Source organism: Leptosomus discolor, chromosome 3 (assembly GCF_034619465.1).
Source record: "Leptosomus discolor isolate bLepDis1 chromosome 3, bLepDis1.hap2, whole genome shotgun sequence".
NCBI classification, from domain to species: domain Eukaryota; kingdom Metazoa; phylum Chordata; class Aves; order Leptosomiformes; family Leptosomidae; genus Leptosomus; species Leptosomus discolor.
Window position 1 is genome coordinate 44,463,138 of NC_141393.1, and position 24,868 is coordinate 44,488,005.

The window sequence follows — 24,868 nt, forward strand, 5'->3', positions numbered from 1 at the left end:
TAGACTAAGTAACACAGGTATGGCTTGTGTCTTCCTCCTCCTCCCCTGTCCATAAAAGCTGGTGTAATAGAAGAATATTACTAATATCCATAAAAAACTCTTTACTTCACATTCTTAGACCAAAGCTACTGGTATTGCTACCACAAACTATATATATTTATGAATTGATTCAAATGAGATTCTGGAGAAACTGCATGGAGAAAATGATACCGTCAGACTGACACACAGGAGGAGAGGTTTTAGCTTAAATGTAGAGGCCATCGCAAACAAAGAACACAGAGGCCTAGTTTTTCATGCCCCTTACTAGGTCATTAGGTAAGAAAAGCTGAAAAAATACAAAATGCATCTTAGAGGAGAAAAAAAACCTCAGAACCCCACAAAAGATGAGAGCCAAGGAAGGCTTGTCTCCCAGGCACCCTGCACAAGCCCAGGCCTGACTCCTTACCTAGAGCTCTATGTATAGTAAAACCAACTTTGTATTTAATGCCCCTTACATCTTTCTCCTGATCTCTAGGAAAATGAGAGATTACATTAACCAGTTTAGAAAGATCAAGCATCAAGGCAATTTGCTATGGCTTTTACATTAAAAAAAAAAAAAAAAAAAAAAGATATCACTGAATTCCAGGAGAAAAGCATGAGCTGCAGACAGCTAAACACAATTGCAACTCCCTGTCCTACATCAGATCTGGAGAAGCAGAGAAGCCAGAGCATCTAGATCAGGGCAAGAAAGAGATACACAACACTGCTCAGGTCAGCAAGCAAAGAAGGAGGGACACAGGAGCTGAAAGGAGAAGCAAGAACTCTGTATAAGATATTTCATTGTGAAGTGTCAGCAGAAGAAACCAAATGAGTCACAAGGCAAATTCCAGCTCTAAAGACCCCCGCACAGCAGCTCCCTCTAATCAGCCAGGAGAAATAATGAAGCAGAGAAGGAAAAAGACAGCACGTCTTGAATGCACAGACCAGAATTCAGCATGAAATATTCAATGAACAAATTCAGCCACTGCACAGTAAGGAATAAACACTTCTTTTTGCTCAGTATGAAATGAAAGACAACCTTAGCATGGCTGATTGAATTGCTTCCCTCGCTGGGTGCTCTTACTGCGTGAACATTATCTGCAGACGAACACACTTCTCCGCAGGCATTTGCCTGTCTCTTGTGAATGAAGAGCCTACCACCTTTTATTTTCACAGCAGAATAAGCCATCCCAGACAAATGAAACTGAATAATGGAAATAAGGTCTATGCTTGCGACGCGCCTGCCTCACACAAGTGGGCCCAGCAGCCATGGTATTTCTGCTATTCCAGACCACAAAGCTGCTTGGGAAAAGTTACTAGGCAGGGACTTTTCTGCATTATCTCCCCTCATTTACATCTTACCCTGTCATTGTGACCTTGTTTGTGTAAGATATACACTCACCCTGTGCTTCCGAATATTTAATTGCTGGAGCATGAAATGACAGCTTCATAGAAAAACATTCCAAGGAAAAAAGTCTATCACCACTGAAAGAGTCAGAAAGGGATTAACATCTTGCTTTTCCAGGAATAGCTATTGTTACCAGTGTCCTTCATAAAGGGACTTCATCCTGACACAAAGGACATGGAGCTTTAACACATGCCATCTTCAGCAGGTGCCACTGCAGCAAGTGAACATGAAAGTTACAATAGTAGCAAAGTTGACAGCATCCTCTGCTGGCAGCAGCAACACAAAACCCAGGTTTTTTTAAGAGTTCACAGCTCCCATCAAACACATCTCCCGACTACACTACTGCCATAGGCTACTTCTATGACCATGGCTCAGAGTCATCCTATGTTTTAATCACAATATACACAAGGAAGGGGGGAAATCTGTGAAATACATAAAGTACCCAGGGAAAAAAAACACATTTAAAAGGAAATTACTGAAGACAGACTACAAAGGTCATATTCTGTTTTCTGTTAAAACAGATTTTAGTCTAAATTCCTGAGCTTTTGATCTCCATGCCATCTAAACAATTCTTTACTATACTTCCATTTATTGGAAAGTGTTTGAAATAAGTTTGTTTGCTGGGATTACACTGGATATCACTAGAAGTCCAAAACCAGATGCTAGTGAGCAGACCTTGAAAGCTTGTCAGAAGAACCACTCAGAATAAAAATAGAGTGGCTTACAGGAGTGCTCTTCTAAGGTTTGGATACAGAGTCACTCCTCACTTTGACACAAGAGGCTCTTTGCTCTCCTCACAGGAAACTAAGCCTTAACTGAACACAGATTCAGAATCACCAACTCTTCCAAAAAAACAATCCCAAGAACTTCAGCTAATTTGACAAAGTTGTACAGATAGAGCAAGTAAAAGTAACAGAACATGTTTGGCTGTTTTATACAGCTTTAGACCAAAGAACTAAGTCCTGCAAATCTTCTTAGTGGTTCCTGTTCTGTCTCAAGATCTGAAGGCTCTAAAACTCTTGGCTCTCCATCTGTTCCACATGAGAAAAAGATTCTCCTTTTCTTTATTTAACCAGCCTTTTAAACCTGGTTGAGATAGACTGATGTGTTGAAGGTAGCCTAAAGCATCCTTAATTTTCATAACAGAAATGACGAGACCCATTTGTAGCAATCACTGCTCTAATTATTGATTGAATGACTCAACGTGTTCCTATAGGAAGCCTGAGATGTCTTTGATTGGTAAGTAGTAGGAAGCCACAGAGCAGTCTTGTGCTGACAACAAACTCAAGCAAGAGGGCAAGGCAGCACACACACTTACTCAAAATCTTCAAATTCCAAATCGTTTCCCTCTACAGATGGGCTTGAGTTCTCTGAAGTGGAAGAGGAGGAGGACGAAGAGCGGAGACGGTTTTGTTGGTATCGCATAGAGCGTTGTCGAATACTATCCCTCCGGGAAAGATATTGGATCATCCTCTGAGCATAATATGCAGCAGGAGACAACCTGAGCAAGAAAGAGACATACAGACACTAGTAACACAAGTATAGAAAGACAGACAGTCCTGTTTTTCCTTTTGAGCTTCAAGTGCCAGGACAGTAACAGCATATTACAAATTGTCTGTCTGCATTTTATCCATAAGACAGAGGAAATAAAGCAAACAAGAAGTAGTCATTTTCCCTTTATACGCTACACTCCCATCGCGATTCCCTTGTTGTGCAAACAGAAGCACTACACAGTACCTATAGACAAAAAGTTCATCCACAGCACAGAGAAGTTTGCTTCTCGGGACTCTTTCGAGATCATTTGTTTCGTTTATTACCAGTTCACACAAGTAAGCCCAGCGAGTGTCCCTGACAAGGATCAAGCCACTCCCAATGCGAACTCTGCTTGCAGTGCCAAACAGCAGCAGTGTTCAAATAAACACTGAAGGAAGGTGCTGTTGTTTTGAGAGTACTTAGGGAGCACCATAAAGTATCAAGCAGCAGCAAAAAGGACAACAGCTTTAACTACCTCGTAATCCAAATTGTAGGGATTTCATGTAATGGCAATTTCACCAGATCCACTAGATGTATGTTAAGAGAAGCTTTAAAAGCCTTGCATCCCACCTGAAAGGAAAAACTTCCTCTGCAATTAACTCTTAATTCTCTCTCTTGCATAATTTGGCCTTGGTTTGCATCAGCTATCACACACCAGTATTACCCCCTTTCCTTGATGCTAGAAAGGTAAAAACATATTCTCTTTTCCTACCACGTATATATCCACAGCCCCTAGCACATGCTTTCTGTGACAGAGTTACTCAATATTAAAGTCCAGACACCTCAGATGCTTGAACAATCATTTTTTTTAGCCTTATTTGGATTGGATTTACTCTAATTTGAGGGGAAGAGGAGAGATGACAACAAACACACCCCACACCCCCCCAAGTAATTAGACATTAACATGTCTATAACTTAAACTTCTAGCTCCCTCTCCCCGACTCCTCATTCAATACATGCATTTGATTTCGTTCTTTTTTATTCAGGTTACCAGACTGGTACTTCCCAGGGTCATGAAAATACAATCTTATTTCCTGCAAAGGCACCACAGGCAAGAGACCAATAATAGAGAGAGCAGCCCTAATTTTTAAACTACAAATGAAAGTGTGAACAGCTTTAAAACAAAGAAAAATGAGACAAAAACCTTCAAATGAACAAAGAATTCCAGGGGATAGTCTAGAGATGAAAATGTACTAATTTGCAATCACAAAGAGAAGTGGCCTGTCTGCCTTACAGGAATGCTGCCCATATTTAGAACAGAGTTTCAAGTTAAATTCGTTTCACAGTGGACCTCACTGTCAGCCAACGAAAACTCCTAAGAATATGTTTAGCTTTATAGTGACCAATACTACACAGCTTCACTGCGTTACGCTACAACCAGTGACAAAAGTACAACTCCACAATCATTTCTGATAATACGACTGTTAGAAGACTTCTTATTTTTTTCTTCCTTGCAGAGCTGTGTTGACTTTATGGGAATGTATTCGGAATAAGATTTTGCTTATATATGGGTAAGTTTCTCATCCACAACAGCATGAGCAGCAAACAATCAGACCAAGTCTGATAAGAATGCTCTGCTACTATCCCTGAAGTCGTATTTCAATGGAAAACTGCATTTAATAGTATTTGTAGAGACTGGTCCCTAGAGCACCATGAAAAAAAACATACTCATTCTTCAAGCGATAGATTGTATTAATGTTGTTTTGGCTGCAGACACCCATCAAGGACATTCAATCTCCCATTCCGCCATACATTCAGGGCATATAAGCAAAAGAGAAGGTGGTAAGAAAGAAGGAATTAGAAGTCATGTAGAAACAAACAGAAAGCATACTCCCCAAGGTAAGCTCCCTCTACCCTACTAGGCTGCCATCTTGTTAAAGAGGCAAGTTTAGCAGATAGACTACAGGCTCAGGGGTTGAAAAGCTTAGTCAATAAGCAGCAAAAGGGTAAGGGGAACCAGACACAGAGTTTGGTTTTGATTCTTCCTGGACTCTCTATGCACTGTTTGATGGATTATAGCCGTTCGTGCTTATATAACACAGACAGCTTTGCTGTACAAACACAGCACTTCTCTCCACTCCCCTGAAGACTTAATAGGCCAAGTATAAAAAAGCAAGGCATTACAGCAGGGCACTCATAAAGAAGGACCTGTACTCTTCTTCAGCCTTTTCCATAAGGCAAAGCCTCTATGTATGCCTAAAAATAAGTCATAGAATCATAGAACAGTTTTGGTTGGAATAGATCAACAAGATAGTGAGTTCAACCTTTGTCCTAGCTCTATTAACACCACTAAACCATGTCCCTAAGTACAACATCTACCCCTCTCCTGAACACCTCCAGGGATGTCGACTCCACCACCTCCCTGGGCAGGCTGTTCCAACGCCTGACAACCCTTTCAGTCAAGAAATTCTTCCTAATATCCATCCTGAACCTCCCCTGGTACAGCCTGAGGCCGTCTCCCCTTGTTCTATCGCTTGTTACTAGGGAAAATACACCGACCCCTGCCTTGCCACCACTTCCCTTCAGGTAGTTGTAGAGAGCGATAAGGTCTCCCCTCAGCCTTCTCTTCTCCAGGCTAAACAGCCCCAGACCCCTCAGCCACTCCTCATGGGAGACGTGCTCCAAATCCTTTACTAGCTTGGTAGCCCGCCTCTGTACCCTCTCCAGCACCTCAGTGTCCTTCTTGTAGAGAGGGGCCCAAAACTGGACACAGTACTCGAGGTGCGGCCTCACCAAAGCCCAGTACAGAGGAATGATCACCTCCCTGCTCCTGCTGACACTATTCCTGATACAGGCCAGGATGCCATTGGCTTTCTTGGCCACTTGGGCACACTGCTGGCTCATGTTCAGCCGGCTGTCAGCCACCACTCTCAGGTCCCTCTCTGCTGGGCAGCTCTCCAGCCACTTCTCCCCAAGCCTGTAGCACTGCTGGGGGTTGTTGTGGCCAAAACGCAGGACTCGGCACTTGGCCTTATTGAAACTCGTGGAATTGGCCTTGGCCCAGCGATCCAGCCTATCTAGACCCCTCTGTGGAGCTTCCCTACCCTCAAGCAGATCGACACTTCTACCCAGCTTAGTATCATCTGCAAACTTACTAAGGGTGCACTCCATCCCCTCGTCCAAATCATTGATAAAGATGTTAAACAGGAGTGGCCCCAGTACTGAGCCCTGGGGGACGCTGCTTGTGACTGTGAAGTCTATAGCATATATGTGCCCATAGAGAAAGAAAGGAACACGGAAACAAGGCAACACTGGAAAACTTGCGCAGTGGTGTCAGCAGTCCACCAGGGCAATCACGTAAACTTTTTTCTTTGCTACTATCACACCAAGGGAGAGTTTTACAGAAGGATATGAAGAATAAGTTTTGCAGACATGTAGTCTTCTCAAATTATGCAGCACATCACCAGAAAAATCACAATGATGCTTGTTAGAAGAACGAGAAAGAGTAGGCAATAAAGACTGGCCATAATGGATAACGAGATATCAGATTCAGCTTCCTGACAGCACATGGTATGTAGACTGGATAGCCTTTGAAAAAGGTTTCCAAAGAGAAGACAAGAAGCTTAAGTCTGATACAGAGAGAGAAAGGTGCGAGGGATTAAAATACAAAAGGGCAGAGGAGAAACATATTCAAAGCAATAGGCTAAAGAATTAATCTTTGCAGATGAATGCATGCAGGGCAAAATAAATAAATAAAATTTTATTTGTCAGGCTGTATCTGTCTTTGGAATACAGTTATGACAAATCTGAGCCAGAGCTGAGAGCCAGCATAAAAGATTTACCTGTCCTGAAAGGAGAAGGCTTGCAAAGCAGCATAAGAAACACTGGTTAACAAACATACCTCTTCAGCTTATTCAGCTATTGAACACAACTGTAAATCAGCCCCTGACCAGAGTTAGTCTACCAGCTGACTAAACACACGCAGTCACAGCAGGCTGCCTAGTCTGTTTATTTCTCATCTGTGCTTCTAAAAAAGCAGTGGCAAAACACAGATAGATTATCCAGTAATTCTTAAACCAAGTTCATGTCCATAGGACAGTAGTCTGTATTTGACAACCCCACAGGAGCTAAATTAACCTAGTCTGAAGTGACTGGACCCCATTTACTGGAGCAGATGGTTCAGAGGAAGAGAGGCTATGCTACCACACATGACTGCCACAGAACAAGGCACTGAGTGGGATAATGCTGCAGTGCAAAAACAACAGAACCAAAAAGCTTCCATTTCATCCAACAAGCATGTCATTGAGACGCAGTGCATTCTCTAGGCACCTGGTGCTGCTGGCTGGCCAGTGAGAAATGGAAATGAGGGAAGGAAATGTTTTGCTAGCATTAGTAAAGTTCAAGTATCTTTATCTTGCTCTAAATGGCATCATGAGTACAAAAGAGCAAGCTACTACATAGCACAGCATCCTCAGCTACAGCCAGATATCCAAACCAGCTGGCCATATTTATGGACAATGTGGGTTGTTTTTTTTTTTTTTAAACCACACAAAGGCTGCTTCTCTTCATCCTCCCCCACTTTAGTATCTTCTAAGGAAGTAAATTTAATTAAAAAATCTCCACAAGAACATCAACTGGAGAATGTCTAGACCCAGTTTCCCAAGACAGCCACAAGATCACCATCATATCAGTTAAAAAATGGCTTCAAGTAGGAAAATATTTTTGACAATGCTCCTTACGCTTGGAAATGCTTCAAGCATTGATCCCTTTTCATACATTCTGTTGAGCTTCCTGATAACAGAGATCCAACAGAAGGAAAAAAGGAGAAGTCAGTAACCTAGGCAGGCACTCCTATTTTTCTTTTTTTGAAAGGCATCTCCCAGGGTACCTGAATCAGTTCTTGCAATCTCTACTTAATAAACCTGCCTGCTTTGGATTATGCATTCCAGAAATAAGGAATGGTGCACTTCCAGCCACTTAGCAGCATTTGGCATTCATAAACTGACCTGCATGTAGTAATACCTTATAATTAACATTTGCAAAATACCCTTTTCATCTTTCCAGGTAAATCAACCCCTTTACCTGTCATTTAGTCAATTGACATTTAGAAAGCTTTTACATTTATCAGCATCATTCTGACAAGCAGCTACCAAGACGTTCTGCAGTTACCTAGATTGGTTTCCCAATGACTTTACAAATAGGCAGCACACTCCACCTTACTTTCACCTCACTACAGTTTTATTTCCACCATTCCTGAGCCTTTAAATTATCTTTACAAAGCAACTTTCTTGACAATAAATGGAAAAAAGCCTAATATAAGATTTCACTGCTATAAGGCCCTATCTACAGAGACAGTTAACAAGGAGTTCTTTACCAGCATAATTATACCATGTAGCCAGTTTGCAATATAGTCTTTTATTTCAGAACTTGTACTTAGAGCATCATCTGTATAAAAATACAGATTTTGTTGTTCATGATGTGAAAAAGAACAAGATTTAAAAAAAAAGCAAACACAACCAAAACCTCCTTCAGCAACTTAAGATATTTAGTTTTCATACACTGTTCCTGTATTCTCCTTCATGATAAACCCTAGCAGCCTTCAATTCATGCAGCTATGCCAGAGGTTCCCTAAGAGGCTAAAAGAGATATATTTTACACTTACTGAATTTTCCTCATTCATAGCTTTGTTAAACCCATCTAAAGAAAGCGTATTTGTCACAATTTATTCTTTGAAAGCTTCCAAATCTGCTTGCTGTTCACTATTCTATCATTTCTTCTGACAGAGTCTGTGGGTCACATTACCCCATCTGTTGCTTTCTTAATAAACTAAGGAGAAACTGCGAAGATCACTCCTTTCCATTTTTGATAACTATGCCATGTTTGCTTTTTCTAGTCCTCTGAAACACTCCCACCTCTTCTGGAGATTAAGCAGCACTACAGGTGTTTATGTCTAATGTCAATGACTCATGACTCTTCATAAGTAATTGTCAGTATTCTGTTCTTAGTTAAGATTAGATAACATCTCGGTTATGCTGTCTCTCATACGGATATATTCATGGAGACATTCCGTTCTTCCAAGCAGGTTGTCTGATCACATCAGCTCCTAACCGCCCTTACCCTTCTCCCTTACTCCTGAATAGACTATTTGGTTTTTCCTCAAAGACATTTCAAATCTATTGACATAGCCTCATTTACCATTGGACCTGCTTGCCACCTAGCATTCTCCATCCCAAATGATTTCAGGAATCCTTATGTGCTTACTTCAACAGCAATTTCTTCCTCTTTTCCTCATTCTGTCCCAGACTTAATGGTATCTTCTCATTTGGTTTGCATCCTGCCCCCACGGCAAGTAATTGAGGAGGAGAAGGGAGCAATATTAGGACCATTCCCAAAGGATTCAGTGAGTTATACCGAAGTTATGCTTTTGTTTATGAAACTTAAATGCCTTTAGATTGCATTTAGCTCTTACCTGGCTGGATCTGGGTAGATCGGATGTTCCCGGGATCCTGCTCCATCGTAGCGAGATAACGAAATGAGGGAAGACTCCAGCAACCTCCTGGAAAGAAAAACAACAAATGACAAAGTCAATGACCATTCAGGAACACCCTTTCTATTTATGCCCTACTTTCTGAAACCTCTTAAGTCTATTTCTATCATCAGTCCAGAGAATTCTGCAACATACTGAATCACTCACTGTGGCATTAAGTGTTCCCACCACCTAGCTATTCAAAGTGTAATATTCACACTGCACAGGAGAAAGAACACCTCAAGCAAGAAAGAAGACCTCAAGTAAGAAAAATGAGTGGTTCCAGACCCACTTCCAAGTTTCAAGAGAAAGATGCAGATGCTATTTCTCCTTTGGAGACAAGCCATCCCAATTTGTCAGATCCTTAAACACAAATACTGCTTTAGCCATCTGTCAAATTCTTACCTACTCCAAGGTGGCTACACAGGGAACAGGCCAAGGAGCATGGGACAAAGAACACACTTCAGCATGTGGACTTTAAGAGCACCACTGGTGTTTATTCACAGTAAGATACTCAAATCTTAATCTCAAGGCTCAGAAAAAAAGGTTCTCAGCTACAAAAAAAAAAAAAGTCTGTTTCCTCTATATCTTAATCAGTCACAGGAAGAGATACCAAATACTCACTCAAGAAGTAAATGTATGCAAATGCAGCCAGACAGCTTCAATATGTGAGAAGCAAGTCTGAGTCATGAAGGCAGCAAAATCAAAAGTATATAGCAGGAACTCTCCTCCATCCTGTCTTCTACATGCACCTCTATCTAGCTTATCGTCATAAAGCAGAGGATAGCATTGTTTCAAGACCGACTCATTCAAGCCTGTTGCAGCCACTAAATTAACACAGGAGAGATTATTTAGGCCAGATGTGGAGAGTGGAAAAATCCACCTGCCAAAGTTTATAAGGCTGCTGAGTTCCCTTAAAGACTTTTTTCCTCAGAACTCCCGCTAAATTTTGTTTTCCAGTCTTTGTAACTTAATGAAAACTGTTGCAGTTTGAAAGTCAAAAAGGTACAACACATCATGTGGTACACCACATCTGTTCTATTCACATACACACAAAATTGGCGAGAAAGAGTTGAACCTATCTGTCTTAGTCCCACACTCCTAAGTGGCACTTAGCATTTGCAATGCAGGACAGCATGCATCAACACAGGAAGCAGGAAGAAGGACCAAGTATAACCCACACCCAATCTCCCATTTCTAGACAGATAAAGACAGTAGAAATGCAAACGAGACATGTTTCTTCCAGCAGCAGCCTCCTCCATCAGGATCTCAAGACAACTTTTCACTGTTTTCCAGCCATTTAAAAAAAAAAAAAAAAAACACCAAAAAAACAACCCCAAACACCAAACATTACTTCATTACTTCAATTTTATATTATAAATCTAGACTACTGAAAACAGCAAGATATCGCTCCAGTTACTTGGAAAGATATGTGCCAGCTTGAGAGACTCAGTACTTGCTGCAAAGCACTGGGACTCTATAGTAAAGGCAAGAAATCCTGTCCTCTCTGGCACAAAGTTGCTTGGCAACCATTTGTCTTATTCAAGAAGAATTATTAAATCTCTTAAACTTTGAGATTCATTAATTCCCCAGGTTACAGAGTCAAAAGCTCTAACCTTCAACACTGCTCGATATTATGAACCCCTTAGTTCCACAGGAAGTTATTATACTTCAATCCTGCCTTAACATACCCTCTCTCTGGCTTCAAATATGCACGTCAATATATGTAAAAGCAGCTAATCCAGAACAAACGGTGCAACAGCTTTATGAAGTATACCTGAAGTCCTATACCTTTATGAGGTATACCTATCATATATATATTAATTATATATTATATATAAATTGCTTTTATCCCTTCTGGGGAGAAAGGTAGGCAGATTAAAATTAGTAGAAGGGATAGTCTACCTATTCAGTCAGCTGGACACTTTCTAAACTACTGGCTCAGAATTCAGAGACTGGGTTACTGCCACTGCAATGCCAACGCAGTTTTTAGAAGTCTGTTCTTCAGAGCTGTTTAAGTGAGCACTCCAAAACCAGCAGTTTGCAAGCAGCCTGGATGTGCCAAGGCTGCCACCCTACTGGACTGTCCTCCCCAATCACTGAACTTAACTGGGGAGAAAGAGCTCCCACAGCACACAGATCCTGGCAGGGCCACAACCCCAGAAACAGCAGCTGCCTCCTTACAGATGTGAGCAACCTGCACACAACACAACTGGCTTGTTTGATGCCATTTCCCTGCAATGCCAACAGTGTCCTGATAACGTGCACACACAAATAATCAAACTCATCATCCCTGTCAAAAGTCTTGGTGCCTATACACTACACATGCCACCCTCTTTCCCAGCCTTTCAGGGTCTATCCAATAAATGACACAGCAAAATCAGAGAGAAGGGGGAAGCACAGGGAAAGATGACAGTATGGGCTGCATGGCCCACCAGGCTCAGTTAGAAAGGAGTCTCCTGGCATTCTCCAGCCATATTTCTCTTCTCACCTTTGGAAAGGCTGGGAATTACCTGAGAAGAGTATTGACTTCAAAGGACCACTTTCAGAAAGCAGCCAGCAGCTGCTTTGAAATCAAGATGTACACCAACCAGAGGACACCAGAAGGGTGTGGAAGCAGGAGCAGGGCACATATAGTAACTTGGTGTGGGTCTGCCAGGAGTCCCTCTGCTTGGCTTGGGAACAGCACTTAGGGGAATCAACAGTTCTCACTTCTACACCCCATCTGATCCTTGAAATAAACACTTAAAGAGCCTTGCTCTACCAGCCACCTGGCACCTCAGATGAGAGCTGATTACGTGTCAAACCAACAGTTGCCTGAGCCACAGGATGGCCAGTTATCTGGGTAAACAGAATTCCTGTAGGCCTCACAGCCCTGTAATTTTACCTGAGCAGCCTGCAACTCCACCCCATGAAGCAGCAGGAGCTGCTGCTAATTTAGCAGCACCTCCTTCACCAGAAGGGCTCCCTAGGAAAACCAGTAGTTACAAGGTTGTGGGGAGCAGGATGACAAATGCACTCCATTAAACACACTCCCCAGTACCCTCTCTGAGGCTGCGCTGTACGAGTTGAACTGTCTCAGCTAAGATGGCCTTTCCAGCAGAGCCATGCAAGCCTGCCAAGATCCAAGTCAGCTCCTGCACTATCTCACACGGAGGCACACAAGCCACATACTAGGGCTACATTCAGATCAGGCAGACAAAGATAATTCAGTTAACAGTAACTGCTAAAAGCTATAGCTGATTTTAAGCCTGATCAGTAGCTCTTAATTGTCCTACAACTGTGCCCTCTCGGATCACTGAACAATGAACAAGTGGATATAAATACAAATAGGCAAAAAAAACCCAAAACAAGGCAACATGCAACCTCATGAGATCCAGACAGACCATCTATGCTTAATGCTCCAGAGAATAACAATATCTGTACTGAAACCAGAGTACTAAACACAAATGAAATCTATTACTTAGCTAACTCATTCTAGATGGAGCCCTTGAGGCCCAAGGTACAGATCAAAATGCATTTGGTACTGACAAATGGGTTCAATAATAGACGCACTGCTATAATCATCGATAAAGTGTCCCATCTGTGACACTAATAGTGTAACCTACTGTCCCCCAGGAAGACACAAACAAATGTTTTTAAAGTCAGTCATGCTACACTCTGTCAAAGTCTTAGGGGCCACATTCATAGCTTTTGCTACCCAAAGTCCCAGAAAAGACACAGACTGTTTTCAGTAAGACCAAAGTGTGAGGTAGCCCAATATCCTACCACACTAAATGCTGAGGTTGGGAGCAATTCTGTTACGGAGAATAAACGTAACCCATGGATGAATAGAAGCAGCTCTTTTACAGGGAAATGCTAGCCACTAAACATCTAAGTTTTCAACAGAGACGCATGCAAAGAGAGAACCAAAATGCATATTGCTTGCATCTCCTTTTGAAACATTTCAGTAGATCATGCTTGACTCCTGAAACCTTTCTGGAGCTTACAGCACCCTCTTCCTCTCCCATAGCCCCCATTTTTGCCACCCAGATGCATAATAGGCTAACACTAGGCTCTGTGGAAGCAATTGCTCTACTATCTCTGTCTAGACGATACGAAATTGTCACAAATGACATCTAAAGTACAATTAGCAGAGAAATGGCAATTTCCATTCTCCTCCCCCGCTCACCAGGAAAAAAAAAAAATTTAAAATCACACATTATCATCCTCCAGGTTGTCAGTCAATGCCACAATGATGAAGACTAACTCTGCTCAACCTGAGAGATGCTTCTGGCCCAGCTTGCTAAAATAGAAGGGAGATTGCAGTTTTTGTTGGTTTATTTTTTTTAATAAAAATACTACAAGAAGATATAAATGGCCTCTGTTCAGCAGCACTGAAATCTCAGCAGATTCCTTTTCTGTCAGTAGCTGTGGAACCACCACTCTGCACTCACTGTTATGCACACAGCAGTAATCACCAGCAAGGGGGGAAGGAAGCAAGATCCAAGTTACAGGACACCTTTAGACAGGGGAAAGAGAGAGAGTGCATGTACACAAGACTCTACAACCAGAAAAGGGATATTTCTCAGGAATGAAGCAGCTGAATGCCAGAAGCTGCAGCTCGAGGGGAAAAGAAAAAAGTCATGAAGCAACCTCCTCGCAGCACATCAGCCATTGGACTATACCCACACTCTCCCCACCGGGTGGGGGGAGGATCACCACCAAAGCCTCTTGAGACAGAATGATTAATCTCAGCAGGCTTTGTGAAGGTACTTAAATGCAGCAAATTTAACTTCTCAGTAACAGTTTCTAAGGATATGCAATTCCTACACCACATCTTAGCCTTGCTGTCACAGCACATGCACTACTGAGTAGCACTACTCCAAGAGACACTGAGGGACAGGCTTTCCTCCCCTTCCAAAAGGAAGGCACTAACAAACCGTACTGAGGCTTAGTTTCCTTAAAATCAAAAGGGTGTTCAGTCAGCTGCCATCCTCCTAAGCTGCTGCTGCACACCAACAACTAGAGCAAACCAGTACAATGAAGCACTGTAAGGACAGCAAGCACACTTACCCCTCCCATAGTCCCAGCCTTCAACTATGAAGATATCTTAAGACAGAGCAATTCAGTTATCCTTTGAAGCAGAAGCATATTGACAACTCTGGCAGCTTCTGTGAGTTTCCTCCTCTGTTTTTTTATCTTCCCTGAAAAGGCTTTTATACTCCCTACTGCCCATTTGGAGGTGAAATTACCACACTACTTCCTATTAATCCCTTTTTCAACCCTCTGAATTACAGCCAGCAGTCTGTTCTGAGCGCTTATCCCTCCGGATGTGCTCCTATGGTTCCTCATATGAATGTAAAGAATAGCAACAGTTTAAAACTAGATTCACTTCAGTCATCATCTTCTTACAGCAAGGCAATGTTTAACCTGAAGATAACAAGAAAGCTGAGGCATGAAGACAGCTGAATGTGCTCCTGCTGCCCAGTAACACTGGTACCCTCCCCCAAATCCTAAGCTCAGTTATTACCTGTTAACAAGCCAAATTAATTCCTGGAGATCAATTACAGCCTTGATGGAACACTAGAAAACTATTCTGAACAAAAAAATCCCAACCACTTGCTTGGGGCTTTTTTTCCCCCTTCCCTTTTCTCAGAATAGGGAAAAATTATTTCCGACATCTCTGTATTGTGACGCCTACTTTCAAAGAGCAAACTGAAATCACGTAAGCAGAAACTATCAAGTGTTTTGTTCCATAGCTTCATTTTCCATAAAAGTTTTCCAGTTCTTGTCAAACAGAAAAAACTACTGCTATCACCAGTTTCATATTCAAGCTTAAAATAAAAAAAGTAATCAGTATGCAGTTCTAAAGATTGCCTGAAAAAAATATTTCCAAAATTAAGTCCTTAACATAATCTGCTCTGATACCTCTAAGCTAACATTTCTAGACTGTTTCAGCTTTCACATGGTTATGGTTAGACAAATTTAGCCTGGCATCAAGACTGAACTAAGACAGGTCAGAAGCAGACGATTAGAAGAGGAGAAACAGTCAAACAAAACAGTCAAACTTTTAAGACAGTTGTAACCATCTACAAGAGATAAATACCCTGAGAATTTCACTACTGATGAAGACCTCACTTTTGCAGTTCTCAGTTAGCTCCTCCATCCCCTTGTCCATACAACTCATCCTCAATGAGGAATGAGAATTGGTGGCTGCCTTTCTTATGAGTACCCAACCCGTTAGGCATTCTTTTCATCACTTTTTTTTTTTAAAGAAAAAGTTATTCCACATAATGAAGGCTCTTCGCAAGAAAATTTCCTTTCTTTAGGGAAAGCAGTGGAAGCAAAGATGCAATACGTTATCAGATACATTGCAAACATGCCCCTTGTAGAACACTTTAGCCTGTTTGTGAGAAACATCTTGCCCTAAAACTCTGAAGGCCAACTAGAGACAGAGAAGACATCCTTCCCAGCTGGAGGTGTGGAGCTGTCAAAGAAGGAGGTTTGATACAGAAGTTATCACAAAAAAATAAACCCCAAAAAAACCAACCACAAACATTTTTCCCCCTTCACTGATTCTGGGTAAGAATCCTGTAGAAAACAAGCTGTAAGGTTTTCTCAGTCGGAAAACCGACAGCACATCAGGTCTTCAGTCAGGGCAGTAAGGAGTACATTTGGGAAGGAGTGCAGGGAAAAGGAGCTCAATTACAAAGAACTGTAGGTAAGAGTTCAAACAGCAGAAACAAGCATTGGGATTTGAGTTCTCCTAATCACCAGGCACACACTGTTAACCCTTTGAAGTTCACCTGCTTCAGTTTAACTAGAAAGTAATACCACATGACAAATTGTGCTATTACTGTACCTCTGCTCTTGGACTAGGAACTTCAACTTCCATTTACCACCTGATGCCGCAGGAGCTACACAGTACCTTTGGAGCTCATCATAAGGAAGATCAGCAGCTCTGCAGAAGACAGATGTTTTTAAGCAGTCCCAAGGTCACACTGTTAATCTATTACTTCATCTGCTGACAATGGCCATGCATAAGAGTAAAGATGAGCAAGCATTATGCCAAGGTCCTCATCATACAGCACCCAGGGAATGATTAATGCATTATTTCAGCAGGCAAGAGGAAGCACACATCCATGATAGACATTAAAAGGGTCAAGAGCAGCTATGGCAGCATTGATTAGTTTGGCAGTAACTCCCACATGAAAAGAACGATGAAAGAACTTGCACTTTCATTTTGCAGGGGAAAAACTTGAGGGGTGGGGAGGGGGAGAAGAAATTTAAATCAGCTCAAGCCACTGCATATGCTTTTTTTGCTCTAGAGTGGCAGTTTTAGACCAGTGCTCAGAATGGGGCCGGCACCTCAGCCAAGCTGAAGACAGACATCACATTTCCTCCACCTAGACCCTTAACAACACGTGATTTATCAGAAATTCACTTGGACAGAATTAGTTCGTAGCCATCATGGTTATGATGATAGGCATAGCTAGAACACAGCAAACACACTGAACTCCCTCAGCCTGCAGAACAGCTTTACTCTTCTGAGTGCTCTTCTACCTACCTTCATATGTATAACGTCTACTTCAAATTCTCCTTATTCTGGGAGTTCCCAACACCACAGATTGTGCGGACAGCAGAAATCTCTGCTCACCCACACATGCAGATCTGTGTCAGCTTCTGGAATAATTACATAGGGCTCCTGCAGATCTATAGGGAATTGAAGAGGAGGTGTCTTTCCTGAGGGGGAGAAGCCCTACCATTATCTCCACAGGCCTCTAAGGCTATGAAAACAGAGGTCCCACCACACATCAATCACTTCCTTTAAAATGCTTTTGTTGAGGTTGGAGTAACGAAGACAGTCAGGTCAACAGATGACTGGCAGGGCAGTTCAGCCACTTACCCTAGCCCTCCCAGTTCAGGAAGACAGGAAGGATTTGATACTAATGCATTTCAAGCAGAAAAATGAGTCAGTTTCCTGGCAGATAAAGAAGCCTGTTTATTCACAGCCTTCGATTCCAGCAGGTGCTTTCTCAAGAAGAGCAAGGGAGGGGGTCAGTTACATCATCACACAAACAGCCATTTGGCACAATCAGTTAAATATGTATGTGGCAAATGTTTAAAATGCATGTTAGCTATTCAACAGACCAGAACAGCTCAAGTGGAGAAATTTAGTCTCATCATTATTTTGGTTACAGTTGTATTACTGAATCAGATCACAGGTCCCTCTCTCTCCTCTTGCTCCAGGCCCAGAGAGTAGATGCATGCTGCTCTACTGCAAGTTCTCCAGCCCAGATTCTGTAATAAGGAGCAAATAATCAGATGAGGGCACTTTGTCCCCAGGCACACCGTGCTGTGTGCATTTATAAAGAGCGTGTAGAATGAGCACATGCACGCCATATATGTAAGTGACTGCACATCTAATGATTAAGGGCTTGTATTAGTATTAAAAAAAAAAAAAAAAAGGCATGCTATACTGCCAACATCTCCAGCTCCTCCTCACGCTCAAGAAAGCTACAGAGAGCTTTTAGTTGAGCAAGGAGGCCTGAAATAGAAGTCTGAGGGCCCGCCCATAACTTGTTTCTTGGCAAAAGGAAAACCAAACCAAATCTTAGAGATTGCTTTAACACTGCTTATCTGGAGCCAGACAACAAGCTCTAGCAATCACAGCTAGATAGCGTAAGCATGTCAAAGGCCACCACTATTCATAAGTTGAGCATCATCCCCTAGACATTATACTACAAATACATGAACTCAAAGCACATAAGTAAAAAATGGGAACAGTAGCAACTGTTCCAGGTCAAGCGATGTCTGGACACACTGTCCACCCTGCAGCAATTGGATCAGGAAGCTGCAGGAAAGCTATATGCAGACAGCACAGGAGACAGCCAGCCTAACAAAGGATGGCTTTCAAGAGAGAGAAGCTATTCACACTTCTTCCCTGTGAGAAAGCTGAGAACTTGTATGTTTTATAGTATCCTCAAATAGCTACCTGTTTGAAGTCAGCTGTCTTTCAACTTCTAAGCAATCTGTGTTTATCCAAGAGCTTTGTTATATGGTCATCTCATATAGTCCTTCCTCAAAAAATAACCCAAACAAACACACACCCCAAAAGCCAAAACAACTCATCCAACTCTAGATCTCATCACTCCTCAGTAGAAGCAAAGGAGTAAGCCAGTTTGGAAGGATGTACCTCTTCCACACCCATTGAGAATCATCACTGGCATCCAATTTCAACAAGTTCCCTTGCTGCCATGCTGGAGCAGGGGAACATAAAGCGAAGTCCCCGACAGTCCCATAGACAAACATCTGTATGGAAACAGGTCTCCATTTCCTAGAGACTGTGGAGAAACAAATTTTACCTATTTCTTCTACAGGTGAACTCCACATCGCTAGGCCTGGACTACCAGAAAAAGAGAGGTGGGACAAGGGCAGTGGTTCGACCAAGGAAACATCATGAAGGTATTTGAGAAAACAGAGTTATTTCTGCATCTGCTTCATTTCCAAGCCAAGCTGCTGCACGAGTAACACGGGGAAAAGAATCCCTTTTTGTGTGCTACAGTCATTGCTGTATATTTAAATTCAGACCAAGAAAAAGAAAAGAAGGCTTAAGCCTTCCTGTAAGTTTGGTAAAGACTGCATATACTCAGCTTTCCAAAGTACTTGGGGAAGCTCAGCAGCAGGGAGTGACCTCTATTAGTCACTGCAAGAGGGAAAGCACAAGGCATCATTTTTTCCCCCACCAACTCTCAGCAGTGATGTAAAAGGGCTCTAGCCTTACATTACTCTTAAATCAGGAAACCAGCAAAGGCAAGGGGAGGAACATTTGTGCAAGAAAACAGGCATCCCTTTCACTTGTTCTTCTACATAACAACTAGCAGCACATTCAAGAGCTCAAACTTCTACCACATCAGTAACACAAAGTCTTTCTTGCCCACACAGAGACAGCAGGCTCAAGCTGGAAAAAACCCCACAAAACTGGAAGGGTGGCAGCAATAACCTCACAGCTCACATAGACATCAACTGACCATTTAGATATCATGGCAGCCTCTCCTACAGTTCAGGCTGTGATTACATTCTCATCATAAAACTAATTCATATTTCCCATTTTTTAGAAAAGGCCAAACAAATAATACTTGCCCAGCTTGTCCACAGCCTGCACATCTCGCCCATAAACACAGCTAATTATCATGTCTAAATGTTCATATCACCTTCAGATTATCACTTCATGTTTGGCACTAACAAATTAGGTCTTCATTTATTCCTATGTGCCCAGGCTAACATTTCCAGAAATCATTCCCCCACCCCACGGTTTTGGCCTTCTCCCCTCAAGCACCTCTTCCCAACCACAAACCTGAACCTCTTGTCTCTGCTTGAAAATCCCTTCATAACTTCTATTTACCCCACCGTTCCTCACTAACTACTGAGATATTAATTATCTTTATAATTTTCAAGAATTGTAACAAGCATCTTTGGAATAATTTCTTACCAAGCCTGAAAACAGCACAGCATGAACTTTTCAAAACGATCATATTACAGATGGAAGCTATAAGGTTTGCCAAAAAATCCTTCTTTCCATTGTATAGGTAAGGTCTACACACTAAGTTTAAACAAAATGCTGAGCCTAAACTACAAATGCCAGGACAGCAGGCTACAAGGTTTCCACAAGTAGTGGGCCAGAATAAAGTCGTGGGGAGAAATTATATTGGGTAGGTCCATTTAGATCTGGTACAGGTCACATTCCCACTGACATGCAGTCTGAGCAGCCAGCGCCATACTGCTGTCTTGCTTCTCCCCAACACAGAGGTGTGCTCTCCTGCCACTCAAGTCCCAATTTTTCAGTAAACTCAACACATCACTGCCACAATAGATACTAAATACTTGAATAAGCAAGCCACAACTCCTTCAACTAAGAGAAAAATAGTAACCAACACAGGTTTTGTGAAGTAATGAACAAAAGACAGAATGCACTAGGTATGTCTTCTGTCTCCACCACAAGATACTTTTTGTAGCTTTAGGTAAGGCAATTCCCTCCTGCTATAGTTCCCTCCCCTCAGAAAAGTAAAGGGAGTAGCACTGCCCTCTTCCCTTATTTTGATGGTAAATTTCAAATCACAGAACTGTCTCCTAGTAGGCAACTCTGTACCCAGGGCAGGGAGCAAGGAAGTGTTCTGGTTGTTTTGATTTTTAAGGCTAGGATATGAGTGACATGCACCTTTTTATTCAGTGCTTTACACAGCGAGAAAGCTACCAGAAGCCAATATAAGCAGACATCTGAACAGCCTGGTCATTTAAACCAATAACCAGAGCAGCACATCAGAAGCTCAGACTCCAGCATGAATTCAAGAACAAGCTGTAAAAGTGACTGTACTATTTTCCATTTTCCATACAGCACTCACCATTGCTGGGCAGGAATGTGAGGTGTTCCTATCCTGTCAATCTACTTTTAACCACAGACTGGTCCCAGTTCTATCACAAGTCAACACTGTATCTACAATTTAGAACGAGAAAAGGCATCCCCTCATGGCTACGAGTAAGTCATGCCTATTTGTATCAGGAAAAAACCCAAATGTATTCATGGCATTCTTATGAAAAAGCACAAAAATTTAGGTAGCTCAAGGCATACTCAAACAAGAAAACAAACACAGTCCAGTGGAAAAGGTGACTGCCAGACTCCAGTCAACATCTGCCAAACATTCCTCCAGAAAATAAGCCCCATATTATGGAAATCTTCCATGAGGATGGATGAGCAACCATTTAAATGCAAAGAAAACCTTTGAGAAGGCAAATTGCAGAGAAAGGCTCCAGGCTTGGTAGGCAATAAGCAAGAAGTCCAGACGAATTCTGCAAAGTTGCAGAGGTCTTTTACAGCTCTAGCTCTTGGCATTTGCATATCAGAAAGACAAAATACCTGTCTCACCTCAGATCCACATCTATCCCTTTCAAACCCTTACAAAAGCCGAGGATAAGCTCCTCCCTTGCTTGCATTCCGTATCAGAGCCATTTCCCGTCTAGATCCCCCATTCACACCTTTCCCCAAACACTGATGAACTTGTAAACGTACGGTAACTGAGGAGACAAGCTGCAATTTAGGACTGAGGGGTGGGGTGTCCCCTCAAACTACCTTGCTTTCTTTACACAAGAACTCAGAAACTTTCTGGTTCTGCAAGGGAAAGCAAGTAGCAGAAGCAACATTTCCCCCTTGTGGCAGCAAAGCAATATGGAAGTTCTGAGAAATTCAAAGGGGAACAGACTGGGTGTTTCTTTTCATACCTGCTGTAGGTATGGAGAGCTACGTGCTGCCAGAAAGGCCATCGAGACTGAAGACATATGTGATATGAGCTGGAGTCACTGTACTGCCCAGGCAGGTGAGAACGGTACCACTGCTTCCACCCTGCTGCACCTGGTCAGGCCTCTGTATGCCTGACAAGAGCAGGGCTCAAAGCTCCACATTTGGCTAACAGGTGGAACCACAGGTAGAATATTTAAACCTTTCTCAGGGATACACAGCACAGCCAAATTCACTTGCAACATATAGCACTGACACGTGGATCACATGCACATATATAGCTTTCTCATCCAGGCCAAGTGCAACACAATCTTAGCTCAGGAAAAAAGACAGGGTTTTCATCACATAGCAAGAATGCAGACAAGGAGGGACCACAGTCCTCAGACAAGAGCTGACAAAATGAAAGACAGAAATTTGACTCCAGACCCTGTTACTTGGTTCCAGTGAAGCTGGTCTGCATGTGTTACTTGTGCACAGCGCATTCAACAGACTAAAACACATCAAAAAGCAATGCCTTTGGTAAGGTGTGCAACTTCAGCAGGTCAATTATTTGTACAGCACTGTGGACTCTGCACTTCTGCACACTCACAAACAAGATAAAAGGCGTTTATACAAGTGTCCCCAGACAATACAAACTCCCCTACCTCCCATACGCTCCTTCCTACCTGTGTGCATGGCAAAGCCATCACCCAGTACAGTTCAAAAGACTTCTTAGATTTTTCAGATAAGTTCAACGGTCTATCTTGTCTGCAAAACTAAATAGGTGAGGCAAGACAAAAACATTATGCATTCCTAAGGCACAGGCATAGAAGTTACTCATACCACAGCCTACAGAATTTGACCTCTGCAATAAGCGCAACGGAGTGGTTAGGGAAGTTTTAACATAATTGCCAGACAAAGCTTCTTAATGGAAGAATAAGGATAATAAGCATTTCCTCATGAAACACAGGTTTCACGCAAACCTGCCTGGCAACAGGACAGGGCTCATATTTCACCTGCAGTAATTCATTCAAGTCTCCAGTTAAAATAGACAGGTAAACAATATAAGAATTGCCCTCACTATATTATGAGCAGCTAAATCTTGAATGTGTAGAGGACAAGTTTCCATTTGTGTATTTTTTCTTTTCCCCCTTTCTAGGGATTGTTTCACAGGGTAAGGTTTGAAGCATGCCAACAGGGACATGGCACTACTTGCTCCTTGCATTCATTCTAGAAAGACTGTGGACCTGGGTGCCATGCCAGAACTTAGAAACCACACCAATTTGAAAACAGAGGATTCTCTTTTTTGTGAAATAACACACTAGTTCTGTAGATTATCACTTGTGTCATACTAGAATAGCCAAAGAGGTGGCATCTGAAGATCTGGATCAGTTTTCTTAGTCAGCATTGCATTGTACCTGTCATTAACTGATGAGCTGAAATATATTTCAGTGGAGACCACTGCTAGGATGTCATACATCATTTTCTTAAAAAGGTGGCACTAGCTCCTCTCAAAAAAGCAGCTGACTAGAAGAATCCTCTTTCATTCCCTGTTCAGCTTTTCTTTTATCAACCTGAATTGGCCAACACAGCAACACCTTGAAGTACTTACAGGATCTTTCCCTCACCAAGATTACAGTATTAACACAATGTTTTCTCAGCCCATTTTTTAAATAACAAGAAGTTATAGAAAATTTGAACTAGCTATCATCTGTTGCTCAGTTATCTTTCCTTTATCCAGATCTTGCCAATAGCTTCTATCACCAATTTTATGCAGCACATTTCACATGGCAACTTAGGCATTTGAGGCCTTTTTCACTTTGATGTTAGAAGTGAGGAAAAGATAGATCCACAGGGGAAAAAAAAAAAAAACTACATTTGAATTAATGAGATCAGCCTGGAGAATCTCAGAAAATCCAAAGCTCAGTATCACCAACTTCTGCTTAAGGCAGACTATAAGCCTTCCCAAATTTCATACCTCACTGACACAGCTTCAAGAAGCACAGAGCTCAATGCCCATGTTGGTTTCAGGCCAAGCTGAATATGACAGGACTGCTGTACTGCCAAGGCTCCCAGTGACACATTCCTCCTAATAGTGGTGCCAGAGCTGTTAGTCAGGAACAGCTTCATTACATGCTTATTAACATGTTCATGATCAGCCCAACATAATTAGCCCAGCACCATCAGAAAGAGAAGAATTCTCTACCCAACTGACATGGCTGCATCAAGAGAATTCAAAGAACAGCCTTCACTAAACTACCTATTAACTTATCTTCTATGGCAACGTCTTCCCAGCAAGCTACTTCTCAGCCAGGCAAGACAGGTCAAGGAACAGATCCTGCCCATGGACAGGGAATGAGAATATACACATGGTTTCCAGGTGCAATTTTTATCTTAGGTTTTTCATCTGGTCTTTGAATACAGAGCTCAATTGCCCAATGAGGACATCTAATGGAGAAACAAAGAAGAACAGAATATAAGTCAAGTTACAAGCAAGTACATGGATGTCCAACGCTACGAACAAACCTGAGGTCCATAGGCACAAAGTTACATTGACTGAAGGTCTAATGCAGTTACCACTTGAACCCTCAGGCTTGAAGGCTTACCTTCCCTCCTCCACTTCCCCAGCGCTTTCAGCATTTCATAGCTTACATCTCATGACCCTTAGCCACCATCCTTGCATGCTTCTGCAGCAGTGAAAGTTAATAGACATTTTGGGCTCCGCTGTGCAGTAGTTATTCCAGCACTTCCCATTGTGGGAGCATACCTTGTGTCTGAGAGACAAGAAGAATGGTTGTGAGGATGTTCATTCTATGCAAAACTTAGGTAAGTGGGTGCTTGCTGACTTGTTATTGCTCTACAGAAAAATTTAACAGCTGATTTGAGAAAGGTAGAAAATTACATCTGTAGGATACAGCTATCCCACATGCAGGGTTCATTTTAAGGAGAAAGATTTAGGAAATCTACCCAATATGTTGAGCCAGCAGTGTGCCCATGTGGCCAAGAAGGACAACAGCATCCTGGCCTGTATCAGAAACAGTGTGGCCAGAAGAAGCAGGGAAGTGATCATGCCCCTGTACTCAGCACAGGTGAGGCCGCACCTTGAATACTGCATTCAGGTTGGGGCCTCTCACTACAAGAGGGACACTGAGGTGCTGGAGCATGTCCAGAGAAGGGCAACGAAGCTGGT

General features: G+C 42.2%; 1 protein-coding gene across 2 annotated transcripts in view; it reads right to left on the reverse strand.

Moving 5' to 3' along the window:
- The window catches only part of AMBRA1 (autophagy and beclin 1 regulator 1), a 125,636-nt gene that overhangs the window by 93,140 nt on the left and 7,628 nt on the right, over positions 1-24,868 (reverse strand). For both annotated transcript variants that reach the window (XM_086462358.1, XM_086462359.1), the window contains exons 7-8: positions 9,369-9,455; positions 2,745-2,927 (exon numbers count right to left, since the gene is read on the reverse strand). In XM_086462358.1, the coding sequence (XP_086318484.1) occupies positions 2,745-2,927; positions 9,369-9,455 (270 nt within the window). The remainder of the gene's footprint in view (positions 1-2,744; positions 2,928-9,368; positions 9,456-24,868) is intronic.